Genomic DNA, 16966 nt, shown 5'->3' with positions numbered 1-16966 from the left:
CCTGCTCCGGCACTTGCATAAATGAATAAATAGACCTGAGGTAGCCAAGGGATATCTCTCCACTCTGCAAAGGCTCAAGTAACCAGGCTGTCACTGCCCAGCCTGGGCAGCTGCCCAACGGAACGGTGAAATAATGACTGCGGTTAAACTGATTATTTATACGGGTCCAAGTTTACACTTGTTCTCTGCAGTCTGTCTTCTCCCTTACCAATTAGCTAGAGCTAAATATAAACTAGGACTGTAAATCGAGACGCCTGTGTGACAGGAGGAGGATTGCTCGGCGGAGCCGTTTCTCATTGGTGGAGGGAGCAATGTTTCGGTGCCTGAGGAATAAATCAGCTCTTATCACCAAGGCTCTGTGGAAGGCTTGCTCCCTTGCAGTGTCAGCCTTTACATGAATTCCCATGTTTATGTCTGAATATTTTCCACTGTGGTGGCACGATGTATTAAGAAGCTTTCGGTCCATGCAGGGTACGTCCTGATCTGAGTGAGGTAGCAGCGCTCAGGTAGCTCCGTGCCTGACATAACCCGCGTCAATGGGGCTGTTGCAGCACGGCTTTGCACAACCTTTGGCAGACAGCAGCTTTGTGCTAAATTAAACCCGGGACCGGTGCTCTTTACCAGCATAGGTACAGCTGGAAGCAAAAGAAAGGGGCAGAAGATGACGACAATGTTTATTTCTGTCACTTTCTTATGAGTCTTAGGATATTTTGACCTCCTTAAAGTAGTCTGGAAGAAAAACGAGAGCAGTCACACAAATTCAAGCGCTGAGGCTAGCTTCCAAGGCTCCACTAAGAATTGGGTCATGACTTCGAAGAGATCTGCGAAGACTGCTAGAGTAATGGGATTAAAAAGAAATAATTAACGGCACGTCCCCGGCTCCGCACTACCCCCGCTCACAGCAAAGGCCCGTTGGGTACAAACACGTTTCTCAGGCGCCTTCTCACTCTCTCCATATGCCGTTGTGCTGATGCGATGCAGTTTCAGTTCGCTGTGCCCATCTCAGCCCCCGGGCTGCCTGCGTCCCCTTCCCAGCCGCCCCCCTCCCGCTGTCATGGTCCCTTTCCCAGCCGCCCCCCTCCCGCTGTCATGGTCCCTTTCCCAGCCGCTCCCCTCTCGCTGTCATGGTCCCTTTCCCAGCCGCTCCCCTCTCGCTGTCATGGTCCCTTTCCCAGCCGCCCCCCTCCCGCTGTCATGGTCCCGGTCCCAGCCGCCCCCCTCCCGCTGTCATGGTCCCTGTCCCAGCCGCCCCCCTCCCGCTGCCATGGTCCCGGTCCCAGCCGCCCCCCTCCCGCTGCCATGGTCCCGGTCCCAGCCGCCCCCCGCCCGCTGCCATGGTCCCGGTCCCAGCCGCCCCCCTCCCGCTGCCATGGTCCCGGTCCCAGCCGCCCCCCTCCCGCTGCCATGGTCCCGGTCCCAGCCGCCCCCCTCCCGCTGCCATGGTCCCGGCCCGCTCCCTGCTCCCCGCCCCGCGCCGCCCGTGGCCCCGCCCCCCGCGGAGGGAGACGCCATTGCGGGTTGTTTGTGCAGGCGGCGGAGGGAGGCGGTGGCGCTGAGGCACGGACTCTTTTCTTCGCGGCGATCATGTCCACCCCGGCGCGGCGCAGGCTGATGCGCGACTTCAAGAGGTGAGTGGGAACAACGCTCCCTCCGCCGGCGCACCTCCGATTCCACCGGAGGAGCAACCCCAACCGGGGGACGACGCCGGCCTGGCAGCAGGGGAAGCACTGCTGCCCGGGTAGAGACGCCTGTCTGCGGGCCTGGGTCGCCTGTTCGCAGGGTCGGGCTCCCACTGCCGGGCTGTTCCCGGGAGAGGAGAGGGGCCTCGGGCAGCGGCACTACGAGAGGCCGCGGTGGGCTGCGCGGAAGCGGCGTGTCCCGGGCCGCCCCTTCAGCCCCGCTGCTTTGTGCTGGGCACCATGGCTGGCACGGAGCCCCCTTTCCCGGCTCGTTCCCGCTGAGGGCGCTGGGCAGGAGCGTGCTGCGAGCCCGCGGCTGGGCCTGTTCGCGTCACTCCCAGGAGACAGGGCGTGGGAGGCGCCGCGCGGACCCCTCCGGGGAGGCCGCTCCGGGGGTGAGCGGGGGGGTACCGGCGGGCAGGGCCGGCTTTGTTTGCACCGCTCGGTCGGGCGCCGACGGGTGGGGGCGTCTGAGGATAAAAGTTGCAGCGGTGCCTTCGAAACGGGCAGCCTCCGGGAGCGGCGCCCTGCCGGGGGGCAGCTGCGGGCTAGCGGGCCGGGTGTCGGGGTGAGGTGTGGGTGTCTTAGGGGTGCCCGTGTCCTGGAAGGTGCAGGGCTGGCCCAGGCTACGTTTGTGCCGTGCTTCCCGCAGCCCCTCCGTTGCCTCGCACCGAAGGTGTTTGGCTCAGGTTCCGAACAGACCGGGCAGAATTGAGATGCCTTTGAGGCCCGAAGGGCTGACGGTCTCTCCGAAAATAAGTACGATTCGGAATAGGCATCTGAAAACGAGGCACAGAGAACTGGCAGACGCTTCATTTGCCTGCGTGTAACAAAGCCCAGAGCACCCTTTAATGTTTGTAAGCACAAGCAACTCCATCTAAAGTTTTCAGTCATGAGGAGCCTCTTGTTTAATGCATACAAACTGCTGCAGAAGCAGTTATTAGTGGCACTCTTTTAAATGTTAATGCCGGCACCACAAACTCTTAGAATGATTTCTTTCCAATCTGACATGTAAACAGACGTAGTGTGGAGGAACGGGGGGGGGGTCCTCGGTAAGCTCTGCAGGGTGGTTTCTCTGGGCCGGTCTCGCTCATATGTTGGTGGTGAGTCAGCTTTGATAGTGTCTCTTTTTTTAGCATAGCTGTGCTGCACCAGGACCTGCAAGCACACCAGCCGACAGTCGATGTGTGTTGTGGTTGCTCACTGGGACTGCCGGTAAACGCAGTGTGGGAAACTGATGAACCTACAAGGGCTGGACAGTTTTGAGGTGTGGAGCCAACCAGCCTCTCTTGCTGGAGCTGGGTGTTGGTGTTTGCAGAGTGGGTGTTGCTTGATTCCTGTTGTAATCAAAACAGGATATTCGGTCTTTTTATTGTGTTACTTGCACAGATGACATGACCCAGTACTTTTTTCCAGGGTGAGGAACTAGGTAATTTTTTAGGGTTGCCATCAGACGTGGGTTTTCTTAGGATTTTATAACCTCGTGGTACTGATACCTCAGTCTGAAAGAGCAGAGTGTGGGCTGTGAACTCTGATTCCCTTCACTGAGCTCCTTTGGCAGACTCTGATTGTCAAGAGCAGCAAAGAGAGAACAGTTTGACAGATTTTGATTAAACCAACAGTCTTGTTTGACTAAATCAACAGAAAAAGAAGTTAATATTTTTTTTATTCCATTAGAAAAGGAGTTATGCACACAAAACCTTCTCTAGCTGTTAAACATTACCAGGCCTTGTTTGGGTCAGTCTGACTTTCCCATGCCTGCCACAACCTTTCAGTAGCAGGCCCCTCTGGCAGCAGGGTGCACCGGAGCTTTAAACTGATCTGAAACTCAAAGCCATCCTCAGATGCCTTTGTCAGGGCATTCTCGTGGGGAGAAGCCAGTTCCTGCTCTGCCTGACCAAAATAGAAGGTGGCTCATGCTGCTGATACCAGGTTGTCTGAACTGTGTGTGCTGAGAGAGCAAGGACGTAAACACTGAGTCCCAAGGGGATCTGAGGCTGCAAACAGAGCAAGCTCTGCTTCTGGGCTGTTCATAGGACAACATCATTGCCCAGTGTGGTCGCCCATCTGCATTTGTGCACCAAGGTTTAGGCTGAATTTGTCCCTTGATCCACAGGGCTTTTGTTGGCAGCTTCTTAAGCACACTGATATGATGAAACCTCGTGTTAACACCAAAGACCTGCTTTTGAACCAAGTGCAGCCATTTGATTCTTGCGTAACTCCAAAGGTGAATATGTGGGGTGGATAGGAGCTGTCATTGAAGGGGGCTGAGCAGGCAAACTGCTGGTCAGGGCCTAAAGTTTACTTAGGCAGAAAGGGGGGGGTTGGCAGAAGGAGAGTATCAGGACCCTGTTCTTTGGCTGCATTATGTATCTGTCTGTTCCCAGTCGCCTAGAGAAGTTGTGGAGGCTCCAACTCTGGGAGTGTTTAAAGTCAGATTGGATGGGGCCTTAAGCCTCCCTAGGCTAGTGGGAGGTGTTGCGGCCCAAGGCAGGGGGTTGGAACTGGATGATCTTTAAGGTGCCTTTCAGACCAACCCATTCTGTGATTCTAAGTCTGTGGCCTTCAGTAGCATGCTCTTCTCTAGTCCCAGGCTTAAAGAACTAAAAATAACTGTAAGAGCTTGCAGGACTGCTTTAGAGATGAGCACGTTTGCTGAGGCGGAGCAGCAGGCAGGCTTTCCCCTCGCTCGCTTCTCCAGCAGTCAGCTCTGCAGGCAAGGGGGCTCAGACCAAATGTGGCCGCGTTGTGCAGGCGGCTCTGGAGCGCAGGGAAAGTGCCGCTGGAGGACCCGGTGCTGAGCCCCGGCCAGGCTGCTCTGCCAGTGTCACCACCTGGGTTTCAGCTCCTGCTCCTGGCTGCGATTTGCTTGCTCCCATGTTGTGGCAGCCAGCAGCAATTGCTCTTCCCTGTTTCACGTGTAAACCCCAGCTGCACTCAGCGCTTGAGGTCTCCCATGGAGTCAGTGCTTTGCTCCCTGCACGCTTCATCTGCCCTCCTGGGCTGTAGTAGGCTGCTGGTGCGAGACGTGAGGAAGCCTTGATGTGTGTCATCTTGTGACTTTGTCTTCTGCAGTCGTGGTGACCTGCAGGGACTGCTGTGTCTTCTCACAAACTCCGGACACTGCTCTTAAGCTGTACTTGCGGGTGGAAGGGTTTCATCTGTCTCATTCTTGTCATGATGTGTTTGCAATTCCTAGGTTGCAGGAAGACCCTCCTGTGGGTGTCAGTGGTGCACCATCTGAGAATAATATCATGCAGTGGAATGCAGTTATATTTGGGTAAGAGTTTTGAATAGCTATAAAAATCTGTATCAAAGGGCTAAATATAACAAACCCTGGGAGTTGTTTTTAGTTACTCTCCTATTTCATGTAGATGAAAATCAGCAAAAAGTGACCTAGCATGCTGTTGTGGTACAACTGCTTTCTAGAGGTGACAGAGAATGAATAGAAAGAAGAATTCAAACTGTTCATATTTGTACTGAATAAAGCTTGCACATGGCTCCATAAATAGGTTAGACTGTGTAGGGGATGGTCTGGGAGAAAGCAAGTGTCCTCTTCAGAGCACATGAGAGCCACATGTTCTTGGCCATTAAATCCGGATGTGTTGGCAGGAGTTGGATTGATTCCCAGTGGAGTAAGGTACAGGTTCTGTCAAGGAAGTTGTGTTACATATCCTACAGATCAGGAACTGGCAGAGGATCTTTCCATAAAGCTGAAGTGTTCTTGCTAGTAATGTGCTCATTAATTCCATTCCAGTCACATAATGGCACATGGGTTGTTTGGAGTGGTCCTGGAATCACAGAATGGATTGGGTTGGAAAGGATCTTCAGGATTATCCAGCTCCAACCTTCCTGTCATGGGCAGAGGCATCTCCTACTAGACCAGTTTGTTCAAGGCCACATCCAACCTGGCTTTGAACACTTCCAAGACTATAGCCTCCGCAGCTTCTCTGGGCAACCTGTTCCAGTGCATCACCATCCTCATGGAAATTTTCTTCCCAATGTCTAATTTAAATCCATTTTCTTCCAGTGTGAACCATTAGCACTCGTCCTGTCACTCCATGCCTTTGCAAAATGTCTCTCTCCAGCTCTCCCATAGCCCCTTTCAAATACTGGAAGGCTGCTCTAAGGTCTCCCTGGAGCCTTCTGCAGGCTGAACAGCCTGTCAGTGATGATCAAGTAGAGATCTCAACTTGCAGATTGAGTATGGGAAAGTGTCTTAGATATGGCAGAGCTTCCAGAGGTTGCATCTGACTGCTGCTCTAAATTCTTAAATTATTGCCTTGACTTATGTCTTGGGGAGAGTGAGGAGCCAGAAATGTATTGTTCCTGCCTAGAAGTAGGTGATGATGCTTTTTAACTGGAGTTTATTTTTCAAACCTTTCAGGCCAGAGGGAACACCTTTTGAAGATGGTAAGCTGCTAACTTTTGTATCTTCTGTCACCCTGATCAACATTGCCAGTATGACACAGAATCCCAGCATGCTGGGGACTGGAAGTGACCTCTGGAGATCATCAAGTCCAACCCCCTGCTAAAGCAGGGCACCCACAGCAGCTTGCCCAGGAGCACGATGGCTGAGGGAGTTGGAATCTCTCCATAGACTTCACAGCCTCTCTGGGCAGCCTGCTTCAGTGCTCCAGCACCCTCACACCAAATCAGTTTCTCCTTCTATTCAACTGGAACCTCTGGGTTCCAATTTGTGTCCATTGCCCCTTGTCCTGTCCCTGGGCAACACTGACAAGAGTCTGGCCCCATCCCTTTGATCCCACCCTTCAGGTCTTGCTAAGCATTGAGCAGATGCCCTCTGGAGCTGCTGTTCCATATGTTGAGGTGGAAGCTGCTGTGTTTCTGTTGTGCCTGCTTCCCTGTGTCATTGTCCCACACTAACAATGTGGCATTGTTGGCCAGCACAATTTGGTTGTGTTCACATTGTTCTGCTTCCAAAAGCAAGAGATGTTACCTGATGGAACCTGGGAACAGATGCAGAAGGCAGGTTAGGGTGCTGCTGGGGAAGGCTGGGCTGGTGCTGCCAGATGTGCTGTCACCTCTGCAGAGCTGAGCCCAGCAAGGCAGCTTGCTTCTCTGCTCTCAGAGGCATGCTTGATTCATCTCCATTCTCCTGATGAAGAACGGGTGAACAGTCTGGAGTGGCTCTGAATGCAGAACTCCTGCAGAAGCAGGGAAGAGCCAATGTGTACACAAACAGGGCAGATGGTGTGCGAGGGACCTCCCCAAGGCCTGTGAGGAACAATGAGTTTGGTAATTACAGTGCCTCTGGCAGCAGAGGGGTTTTCCACTGGGTCGGGTTGGAGGAATTGCTGTAAATTAGTCCCTGTTCAGTAGAGGTTCTCAGTGAATCAGTCAGGAGTTCCAAAAGCTGAGGCTGCTGGCTAGGAAATTCCATCAGTTCCCTGCTGGCACCATGGTGCCGCCTTAATGAATTGCCTTCAAGTCACCAAAGTCCAAGGAACCAGCTTGTTGGGTTACAGCAGAGAGGGAAGGCAGGGGGATAATCCTGTTGGATCCAGCTGCCTTTGCCATGCGTGCAGTGGGGCTCCAAGCTTCTACCCAGCTGCTGCTGGGTTTGTTCTGGTCAATCAGTGGTACTTGTGCAACTCCACTATCAACTGAAATACATGGACAGGAAACAGCCTTGGTCTAGCTGACTGTGGCCGTTTGAGCTGATCCTCTAGCTCAGACATAGGGGAGAAATGAACATTCCAGGGATAGGCCACATAAATGGCAACAATAGATAAATTAATATAATTTCATTGGAGCATCAAGAACTTAATGTCTAGAAGCACAGTTTGTTCTCCCCCTTCTCCCGCTGGCTTCGGCTGCTGCAGCTTCGCCTATCTTCCCCGTCTGCTGTTTTGGCTACTGCTGCTTCTGCTGCTTCGCCACCGCTTGACCCCTCCCCCATCTCCCCTAAGGTTATTGTATTGTTTTTTTTTCCCTTCCTTCCTTCCTTCCTTCCTTCCTTCCTTCCTTCCTTCCTTCCTTCCTTCCTTCCTTCCTTCCTTCCTTCCTTCCTTCCTTCCTTCCTTCCTTCCTTCCTTCCTTCCTTCCTTCCTATCTCTCTTTACATTGTTATACTATAAGAAAATACAATTTCATCTTTCCCTGACTTTCAAAAAAGAAGGGGGGTTTGTGTTGTGAATTTTCTTCCCGGGGGAGGGGTCAGCCCAAACCCGGGACACTGACTGGAGAAAAGAAGTACTGATTGTTGAGCACAGAAATGAGCTTGTCCATGTTCTTGTGCTGTTACCTGACTCTCTTTATCTTTGTTTGAACAGGTACCTTTAAACTAGTCATAGAATTTTCAGAAGAATATCCAAATAAGCCTCCAACTGTTAGGTTTTTGTCAAAAATGTTCCATCCAAATGGTGAGTAAATCATTTTTACGTAGTCATTAAATATTACGATGTGGTTATCTAGTCTGCCAAGCTCCAGGACGCTTAACAGCTCTCCATCTCTCATCTCCACTTCCCAAGTAGAAGTCTAGGGCAGCAAGTGCCTGATGAAAAATTCAGAGTTCTGATGCTGTTAGGAAGCAGCTCTGTCTTTCCTTAATGGATACAGAGCTGCAGCAGCAAAGCCTGGCAGCAGCTGTGCCTAGGTTGGCTTCAAGAGGCAGTTCTGACTGTGGATTCCTGCCCACTTCCATTTGACAGCAATCATGGATGTGCAGCCACATCCTGGAGCCAAATGTCATTTGTCTCTGTTAGCTGAGATTTCAGCCCAGTCCATGCCCTCACTTCGGTCACTGTGCCAACTGGTGCCAGCAGAGGGGAGAGGGTGTGACTGCACAGGTGTAGGGGAGAAGGAGGTTGACCCATACTTAGTGATGAGGCAGCCTTATGAGAGACAGTGCTGTGGCTTCTGTTCCAGAACTTGGTAGCTCTTACTTAGCTCTTCTTGCATGCAGGAAACTCACACTGTGCCTTTTGCTGTTCCAAGCCTCTCTGTGGCAAAGACTGGTATTGACTGAGTCTGGGGCTGGAATTGGAGAGTCACTTTGGTGGAAAGAGGTCCTTAAGATCATAAAGTCCAGCACTGCCAGGTCACCACTAAGCCATGTTCCTCAGCACTACATCTCCAGGGCTTTTCAGTCCCTGCAGGGATGAGGAGTCCACTGCTGCCCTGGGCAGCCTGCTCTGGGGCTTGACAGCTCTTCAGGGAAGAAAGCACAAGCCTGTTCCAGTATCTCTTGTAGCTTGAGCCCTCTTGGAACAGAGGCTGACCTTGGCTTCAGCTCTGTGACTTTAAGCAGAGCCATCTGACTCATGATCTGTCATGTAACCCTGTGCCTTTGCCAGAGCTTTTGTCCTTCGTTGGGCTTTACTGGCAGGAGCAACCCAGAAGACAAGAGCACGGGAGTTTGAGTGGCAAGTCTCCACGTCAGACAGGCTCTAGGAAGCCTACTAATAGGTATCCAGACAGCAGTGGGATTTCTGGCACACTTTGCAGTATGTTCTGTTGTCTGCCTCGGTGTGTCTGCTGACTGCAGAGTGTGAGAACTGGACAGGGACTCCTTCTGCTCAGCACCTGATGACTGCAAGTGGATTCCGTTGTCAGTTGGTGTCTTGATACCTTTCCTCTGTGGATATGGAGCAGTCCCACCGAAGGAGCAGGGAGCAGTCTGCCAGTCCCTGTGTTGAGAGCAGAATCTTTAGGCCTTCTTTCTTTTCCCCTGAAGTGTTCTGTTGCTTCCAGTCACACCTCCTTCAAAATGCAAGGCGTCAGACCACAGGAGGTGATGAGATGTGGCTGCTGTCGGATTGCCTAAAGCACTGGTGCGAGCCCAGGCTGAGCTGGAGCAGCGACTGCCTGAAGCAGCATGTAATGAGCCAAGGGTAAACCATTTGCAGTGGTTTTAAGTGCTGTCTGTTGTGTTTGCAGTCTATGCAGATGGCAGCATATGCTTAGATATCCTGCAGAACCGCTGGAGCCCAACATACGACGTCTCCTCTATTTTAACTTCAATCCAGGTAACTGCATCTGTCTTAACAGCTAGTTAAGGTGTTATTAATCTGCTTCAGAAGACACAGCCCTGGGCCGGGGATAGCAGGTACCTCTAGGGTGACTTGAATAAAATCATGGAAACCTAGAATTGAGCTGGGAAAGACCTTTTAAATCATAGAATCTTAGAACAGCTCAGGTTGCAATGGACCTCCAGAGCTCATCTGCTTCAGCCTCCCAGCTATGGGCAGGGACACCTCAACTAGGCTCAGCTGCTCAAGGTCCCATTCAACCTGGCCTTGGACACCTCCAGGGATGGGACATCCACAACTTCCCTGAGCAATCCATTCCAGAATCTCACCACCCTCATACTGAAGAACTTCTTCCTTAACTCCAGTCTAACCCTGCTCTCCCTGAGCTTCAAACCATTCCTCCTTGGCCTGTCTCTAGACACTCTCAGGAAAAGTCCCCTTGCTGCCTTCCTGTAGGATCCCTTCAACTACTGGAAGGCAGCTCTAAGGTCCCCCTGGAGTCTTCTTTACTCCAGGCTGAGCACCCCCAGCTCCCTCAGCCAACCATTCCCTAATTCTACCAAGCCTGATGCTGAACCACGTTCCTCAGCACCACCTCTCCCTGTCGTCTTAACTCTGGCAGAGATGGTGAAATACTTGCGAGCTAAGCAGCAGTTTTTGAGATCAAATAAAAGCTGAAGTGCTAACCTATAGAATTACTACAAAACAACATGAGCTACAGAACTGCCATTAGATACATTTTACAGGAAAACAGTTCTTGGTTTGGATTCCTTTTCACTCGCTTTTAGTGAAGATCAGGTACAGAGCTGTGCCTGGTGTTTGACAGTAACCCTTGCTGTGATGCTGTGCCCTGTGAAGCCCTCAGGGAGACCGTGCTGCTGAGACCTGCTTCATGTAGAAAAAGGAGAAATGACTTGGCACAGCAAGGGAGAAAACCTACACTTTCTTGGCTCCTCAATGACTGATTTTATTTTTCTACAGTGAAGTTTTGTAGGAGGCAAATAATCAATTTGCATTGTAGCACTAAGTGGCACACAGGGCCACGTGTCTGCTGGGCTGGTGAGCTCAGCAGTGCTGCTGCTTATGCAGTGCATAACTTGGGGCTCAGCAGCGTCACTGTGGTGCCTCGCCAGGAGCTGAACTATTGGGGTTTTTTAAACTGAGCTCCTCTCAGTCCCGCCTGCCTCCTGGAACACACAAGTGGGAAGCTGTCAGTTGGTGTCCTTGTTTTGCCTCACATTTTGTGTTCTCTATTTACAGTCACTGCTAGATGAACCTAATCCCAACAGCCCAGCGAACAGCCAGGCAGCACAGCTCTACCAGGAGAACAAGCGAGAGTATGAGAAGAGAGTGTCAGCCATCGTGGAGCAGAGCTGGAACGACTCCTAACAGCTGCCATGGTCCTCGCTCCCCGTGTCCGACCTCCCCCCTGTAGAGAGGCTGCCAAGGAGTTCCAGTGCCACAGGCCTAAGAATTTGCAGAAGCAAACAGCCGTTGCAAACCAAATCCAGCCCAGTCTAGGAAACTGCAAAGCTCGTGTGTCTTGGTTAACATCCTTCTGATTGCATGGTATGAACTAAGTTATTGCTCCCTGGGTTTGTAAGATATCCTGTTTGTATTTTTGTTTCCCAATGTCTGATGTTGGTGTGGAGGTCTCCTGATGGGACAGACACGTTTTGTAAATCTGTACTTTTTCAGATATCGAATGCCTTATTTTTGAATTCTTTAGATTTTTAAATTGGAGGAAAAGCACTTAAAAGTTTTTATATATAAATATTTCCTGTACAAGTGTTAAATACATAGCCTGAGCGCAAGACACCCTGCTCTCACCCTCGTCCAAGGGCTCCTTTTCCGTCTGTCTGTCCTCTTGGTACGTTGTACCATGTGCTTCACCAAGTCTTCACTGGACATCTGCGCTTCACCAGAGCTTCACATCAGCCTGTGTGTCCTCACTTGTATGAGGAAGAGGAGTATTGGTAGCTGCCAGCTCACAAATGGGAAAACCATGTAACTTCTGCTTCCTGTCCCGCTTAGAGCAGCAGCAGCAGAGTGGCAAGGGGATCTGGCTGAGGGCCAGGCACCGTCAGCACCTATTGTAGTGACTTTTCAGGGAGATTCTGGTTTACCAAGCTGTGAAATGCCATCTGAACCTGTCCTGTATTCACTTGCTGATGCTGTAAGACAGCTTCTGATCATTAAAGAGGTGTCCCGTTAGTTTCCCTTGGGGGTAAGGGAAGGCCTTGAGCACCAAGAGAAGGAGCCGTGCAGAGTGAATGGAGTTACTGTAACATTTGGCTGTGGACCATGGGGTCAGGTCTGTATGACAGAGGCTCCACATCCGCATAACCTGCTGGGCTTAAAGACGTTTGGGGTTGTAAATGTTAATGTGGTCATTTCTTGCTTGTGTTCTGTAAACCAAGCTTGATGGCTACAGTAAAGATCAAGTCCTCTTTTTCTCCCAGCAGTACAATTGTAATCCCTTTGTCATCATTCCAGCCAGGATTACCCCAAAATTCCACCCCAAGATACAGTCCAGCGTTGCCTGAACAGCAGTGGAAGTTGAATGTGGAAATGAGTGTTTGCCATAGTCATTACTGAACATTGATCTCAGTTGATGCAGTGACACAGAGAGATCCACTTACACCTTGCACCTGCTTGCTTTTATGGGAGCAGCACCATTAAATTTAGAAAACACAGACAGAATATTAACCATTCTGGGTTAGTGGCTTGTGGAGCAAAATGGCTCTACCTTAGATAACCTTAGCATGCAAAGGCTCTGAAACACTGGTGCTAAGCAATACTGAACTGCAGTCTCAGTCGGTTTGCTTCCCCTGAGCCTGAGTATTTAACAGTTCTTCCATCTACAGGTAATTATTAACAGAAACCCAGAAGGATCCAATTGAATTTTTGCTGATGATGGAATTACAGCAACAGCTGGTGAAACCAGCACTGGTGCAAAGGCTTTAGTTAACAAAGATAATATTGGAAACTCCTGTGTCTGAGAGCACCTGAACTTAGCTCCGGACTGGGCCTGCCTGGCTGGGGGCCGCCCAGGGGTGGCCCTAGCAGAAGTTCAGCTCCCTTGAAAAAGAATCAGAGAATCATTTTGACTGAAGGAGGACATTCAGATCAAGTCCAGTCATTAACCCAGCACTGCCGGGTCACCACCAAACCGTGTCCCACAGCACCACATCTGCACAGCAGGGTCGGGGTCTCCACCACTGCTCTGTGCAGCCTGTTCAAGGGATTGACAACCGTTCTGGAGAGAAACTGTTCCCGACACCCAACCTATAGCTCCCCTGGCACAACTTGTGGCCATTTCCTCCCGTTCTGCAACTCTTCACGAGGGAGAACAGACCAACCCCCACCTGGCTGCATTCTTCCAGGGAGCTGCAGAGAGCGAGAAGGTCTCTCCTGAGCTGGCAGAAGCACCCCGGTTCTCCCGCCGCTGCTCGCGGCTTGTGCTGCAGCCTTGGCACCTCGGCACGTCCCTTAACCCGCTGCGGGCCTGGGACTGCAGCACGGAGCAGCTCTGCGGAGACGGACACGCTGTCCGTCCGCAGGGCTCCCCCGCGGCCGCCGGGGCGGCAGCGGAGCCGGGCTCCGCAGGCACCGGAAGGTGCAGCCCCCCCCGCGTCCGCTCTGCCCGGGAGCAGCCGGGGCCGGGTCGCGCAGGCGCGTCCGGGCGGTGAGCCGCGCCCCGAGCCAGCCGCCGTCTGTGGCGCCCGCGGCGCGGTGGACGGAGCCGTTCAGGCGAGCTGCGAGGAAGCCCAAGCTGCGGGAAACCCCGGGAAGGCCCCGAGGAGCTGCGTCTGACGAGCTGCGATAGCCGAGTACAGCGGAGCTGTGGCCTCCGAGGGGCCGCCCGCAGAGGCTTCGCTTGGGCACCAGTGCGGGGGCTGGTTTGGCACCCGGAGGTTGTAGCTTAGGGGTCACCCACCTGTCCCTCGGGAGAGGGCGAGGGCGCCCTGAACACGGTGCTGGAGGGCATCCCAGGAGCTCTCTGTCGGCAAAACAAGGGGCGAAGAGCGTTACGGGCAACACAAAAGCAGATGCTGGCGGTTCCGTCTTCGTGCGGCAGAGAACAGGAGCGTGGTGAGATGGAAGGACAAAGAAGCTCAATTAGAACAAGTTGGGAGAGCACAGGACAGTCGAGATGAACAGTGGTGCAGTTAGTTTCTTAAACAGTGTACTGGGATGCTTCATGTTTTAATTGATCAGGAAGTGTAATACACCGAGCTTGCTGGGGCAGTGGGAGTAATTAAGGAAGTACTGGTGGATACAGAGAATTTGGGTTTATAGCTCCCTCATGGGGCTTTGGTTCGTTGATATTAAACAGCTCATAATCACTTCAGTGGGATTCTGTGTAAAGATCTAAAACAGTTCTGGAGAACATTTTTTAAGTGCTCATCCCAGGGTATTTGTGCTGCCCGTGCACATCGCTCCCTGGACTCCAGCAGTGGGTCTGCGGCAGCTCAGGAGGGAGCAGGGCTGCCGGTGTGAGCTGCTGTTGGGGAGTGCCCGGTCGGAGCTCCGAGCAGAACACCTTTGCCTGCAGGTTTATCCTACCAACATTATTCATCAGAAGCATCAGTCACTGTGCTGCTGGTGCTACTGCCTTCAGATCTTGGTCCCCTGAGGATGCCTCATCCAGATACAGTCCCAAGCCGAAACCGTGAGACTCAGATCTTCACCAGTGTGATTAAGTGCAGTGGTGTGAGCCCTCCCGGTGGGACTGTTCACCACGGTGCAGATAAATGCAAGTAATTGCAGCACCGAGGCTGTGGGCTGCAAGAAGCAAATCACAGCTTGAGGGGATGTATCTGTCGCTGCTTTGTGGCAGGGTTTGTGTTGGCAGTCAATTAATTTGTGTCAAATGAACTTTTAAGTATTTAGAGCTGAGGGGGTCCCTAATAACAAATGTACAGGAGGAAAGGAGGATTCCCTGCTCATTACAGCAACATTCAGTTATTCCAAAGGAAAAGGCAGGCTGATTGTAGACAGACAGTGAAGTGCTTAGTGTTGAACAGTCAGGTTTTGTGAGGACAGCTGCTGAGGTGTCTAAAAACGCAAGAGAGGGAGAGGTTCCTCATCTGGCCAGGCCTCCTTACCTAGTGCTTGTATTGGAGCTTCTTGCCTGTTTGTGGAAGCTGTCCCAGGCAAACACTGCCGTGTTTGTTGAGCTGTTGTTTTGAACAGGAGAGGTGCAACCAGCACAGTCTACTGTGCTGTGTGAGCTGGCAAGGTGCTGTTCACGTCTCCTGATGGGGTTGGTTGTATGAGAGAGCAGAGCCTGGCTGGGCTGCTAGCAGGCAGCAAGTGACCAGAGACTCGGAAGTGGGCAGGCGTTTGTGAGCAGCTCCAGCACACCGCTGAGCCTGTCATGTCCCTGGATAAAGCAATTATCCTGTCTTCTCTTCTTCATTTCCAACAGAAAAGCTTGCCCAGAGCACACAATGCCTGTCCCCTCTGTAGCATGGGGATACTCCCCTGGAGAGGAAGAGCTGACAGTTCAGATTTCCTCGGGAATGGACTCAGGCTTCTGACTGCTGTCAAAAGTAGAAAACCAGGATGGTGCTTCCTCCTGCTGTGTTCTGAGCACGCTAGCTGAGGGCAGTTTTACAGAACACAGAACGAGTTGGGTTGGAAGGGTTCTTTGAAGCTCATCCACTCCAACCCTTCTACAGCCAGCAGGCACAGCTGCAACTAGAGCAGGCTGCTCAGCCCAGAACAACCTGACCTGCAATGGTTCCAGGGATGGGACATCTCTCTCCTCACTGGGCAACCTGGGCCAGGCTCTCACCATCCTCAGTGTAGAAAATTCCTCTCTCCATTCTGGATCTCCCTCTTTTAGTTCAGACCATCAGCCCTTGCCCTGTCACAATAAGCCCTGCTCAAAAGTCTGTCCCCAGCTTTCTGATCAGTGCCTTTAAGCACTGATGGTCAACCAGAAGGTCTCCTGCAGCCTTCTGTCCAGGCTGAGCACCCCCAATGCTCCCAGCCTGGCCTCACAGCAGAGCCAGCCCTGCCAACACTGCTATGGCCTCCTCTGGCCCTGCTCCAGTGGGTCCCTGTCTGTGCTGAGGACTCCAGAGCTGCCCCAGCACTGCAGGGGGGCTCAGCAGAGCACAGCAGAGGGGCAGAATCCCCTCCCTGCCCCTGCTGCACACACTGCTGGGGATCATTTCTCATGCCCAGCTTTGCACTACCCTGCTCCCCCGGGTCCTCCCCAGGGCTGCTCCCCAGCCCTTCATTCCCATCCTGTGCTGATACCAGGGGTTCCTCTAACTGAGGTGCAGGACCTTGCACTTGGCCTTGTTGAACCTCATGAGGTTCACACAGGCCCACCTCTGGAGGGCTTCCTGGCATCATTTCTGTAGAAAGTTTAAACAATTAGGTGGCAGTACTGAAGATTTCTTTTGGCTTAGCATTGGTGCAGCACCTGAGTCCCTCTCATACCCCAGATACCATGAGCAGAGACTAAAAACTGCTCAGAACTCCTCAAGCTGATGCTGACTGTAGTTGGCATCACAAGCTATGGCTTCTTGTCACCCTCCCACGTTTCTGCACAGACAATGAGGGCTCTTAGGCAGGGTACTTTGTGTGCTTGGTGCTGTCCCACCGATGGCAATGATGCAGCCTCCGCGGCTGCCCAAGCCACCGTTCATGCTGGCAGTGTAGTGTTACTGAGCTGGCCTGTGTGAAGCTGTGTCCCCGCAGCAGACCTCTCTTTTGCAGCTCCTGGCGTTCAGCACCCAGAGCCAAGCCCCTGTCCTTACGCTGCCATCGGAGCCCCTGAGCTGGGGCCGGCGTTAGCTGGAGAAGGTGTGTCTGAAACTCCTGAGAGGTGAACAAACGTTCACTTCGTCATTCAGTGATGTCAGAGAAGAGCTGAGGGCTTCCCTTAGGCCTGTGCCAAGGCTGGGCTCAGCTGCAGGATAAAGGCAGTGCTGTGCTCTGGTGTTGCCATCATTTACTGGAGACTGAGCCCTGGAAGCTGCAGGTGGGCAGAGTTCTCCTGCCCCATGCCTCCACCTGTGGCACAAGGTCATCAGTCCTCAGCCTGTGTGACTGAATAGACCTGGTGTTTCCTTCCTTGTTTTTCAGTCTGGGCTCTTAACTGCCGTGTCTGATCCATTTCTGAGCTGAATGCTCCTGACAGCTGCCGATTTGGCACACACAGCATAGGCAGAGCTGGGGAGCTGCAGAGCCGGGGAGGGCACCGCAGCCAGCATGGCAGCAGCTCCGCACCCTAAGCACCTACCTATTCATCAGGGAACTGGCTGGTCCAAG

At 52.5% G+C, this 16966-nt stretch overlaps 1 protein-coding gene and 1 long non-coding RNA gene across 3 annotated transcripts; one reads left to right on the top strand and one right to left on the bottom strand.

The window, feature by feature from the left end:
• Nucleotides 1-657: 657 nt before the first annotated feature.
• On the bottom strand, nucleotides 658-1094 carry LOC135185443 (uncharacterized). The gene is made up of 2 exons (XR_010306483.1): nucleotides 925-1094; nucleotides 658-830 (listed from the first exon to the last, which is right to left on the bottom strand). It is a non-coding gene; the product is annotated as an uncharacterized LOC135185443 (long non-coding RNA).
• Nucleotides 1095-1493: 399 nt separating this feature from the next.
• Nucleotides 1494-12143, top strand: UBE2B (ubiquitin conjugating enzyme E2 B). 2 transcript variants are annotated; one of them, XM_064162203.1, is made up of 6 exons: nucleotides 1494-1628; nucleotides 4879-4959; nucleotides 6067-6092; nucleotides 7976-8065; nucleotides 9582-9670; nucleotides 10934-12143. In XM_064162203.1, exons 1-6 carry the CDS (start codon nucleotides 1585-1587, stop codon nucleotides 11060-11062), a joined length of 459 nt encoding a protein of 152 aa, XP_064018273.1. In that variant the 5' UTR covers nucleotides 1494-1584; the 3' UTR covers nucleotides 11063-12143. The 2 variants fall into 2 exon arrangements, with proteins under 2 accessions (XP_064018273.1, XP_064018274.1); XM_064162204.1 differs by lacking the exon at nucleotides 1494-1628 and adding an exon at nucleotides 2001-2074.
• The last annotated feature ends 4823 nt before the right edge of the window (nucleotides 12144-16966 follow it).

This window comes from Pogoniulus pusillus, chromosome 22 (assembly GCF_015220805.1).
Source record: "Pogoniulus pusillus isolate bPogPus1 chromosome 22, bPogPus1.pri, whole genome shotgun sequence".
Lineage (NCBI taxonomy): Eukaryota > Metazoa > Chordata > Aves > Piciformes > Lybiidae > Pogoniulus > Pogoniulus pusillus.
This window is presented reverse-complemented; position numbering and strand designations above follow the sequence as displayed.

Excerpts from the sequence above, each read along its gene's own strand:
- UBE2B (XM_064162203.1), top strand. The coding sequence starts at position 1,585 with ATGTCCACCCCGGCGCGGCGCAGGCTGATGCGCGACTTCAAGAG. Across the intron at positions 1,629-4,878 it reads CTGATGCGCGACTTCAAGAG|GTTGCAGGAAGACCCTCCTG; the intron begins GTGAGTGGGAAC and ends TGCAATTCCTAG. Across the intron at positions 4,960-6,066 it reads TGGAATGCAGTTATATTTGG|GCCAGAGGGAACACCTTTTG; the intron begins GTAAGAGTTTTG and ends CAAACCTTTCAG.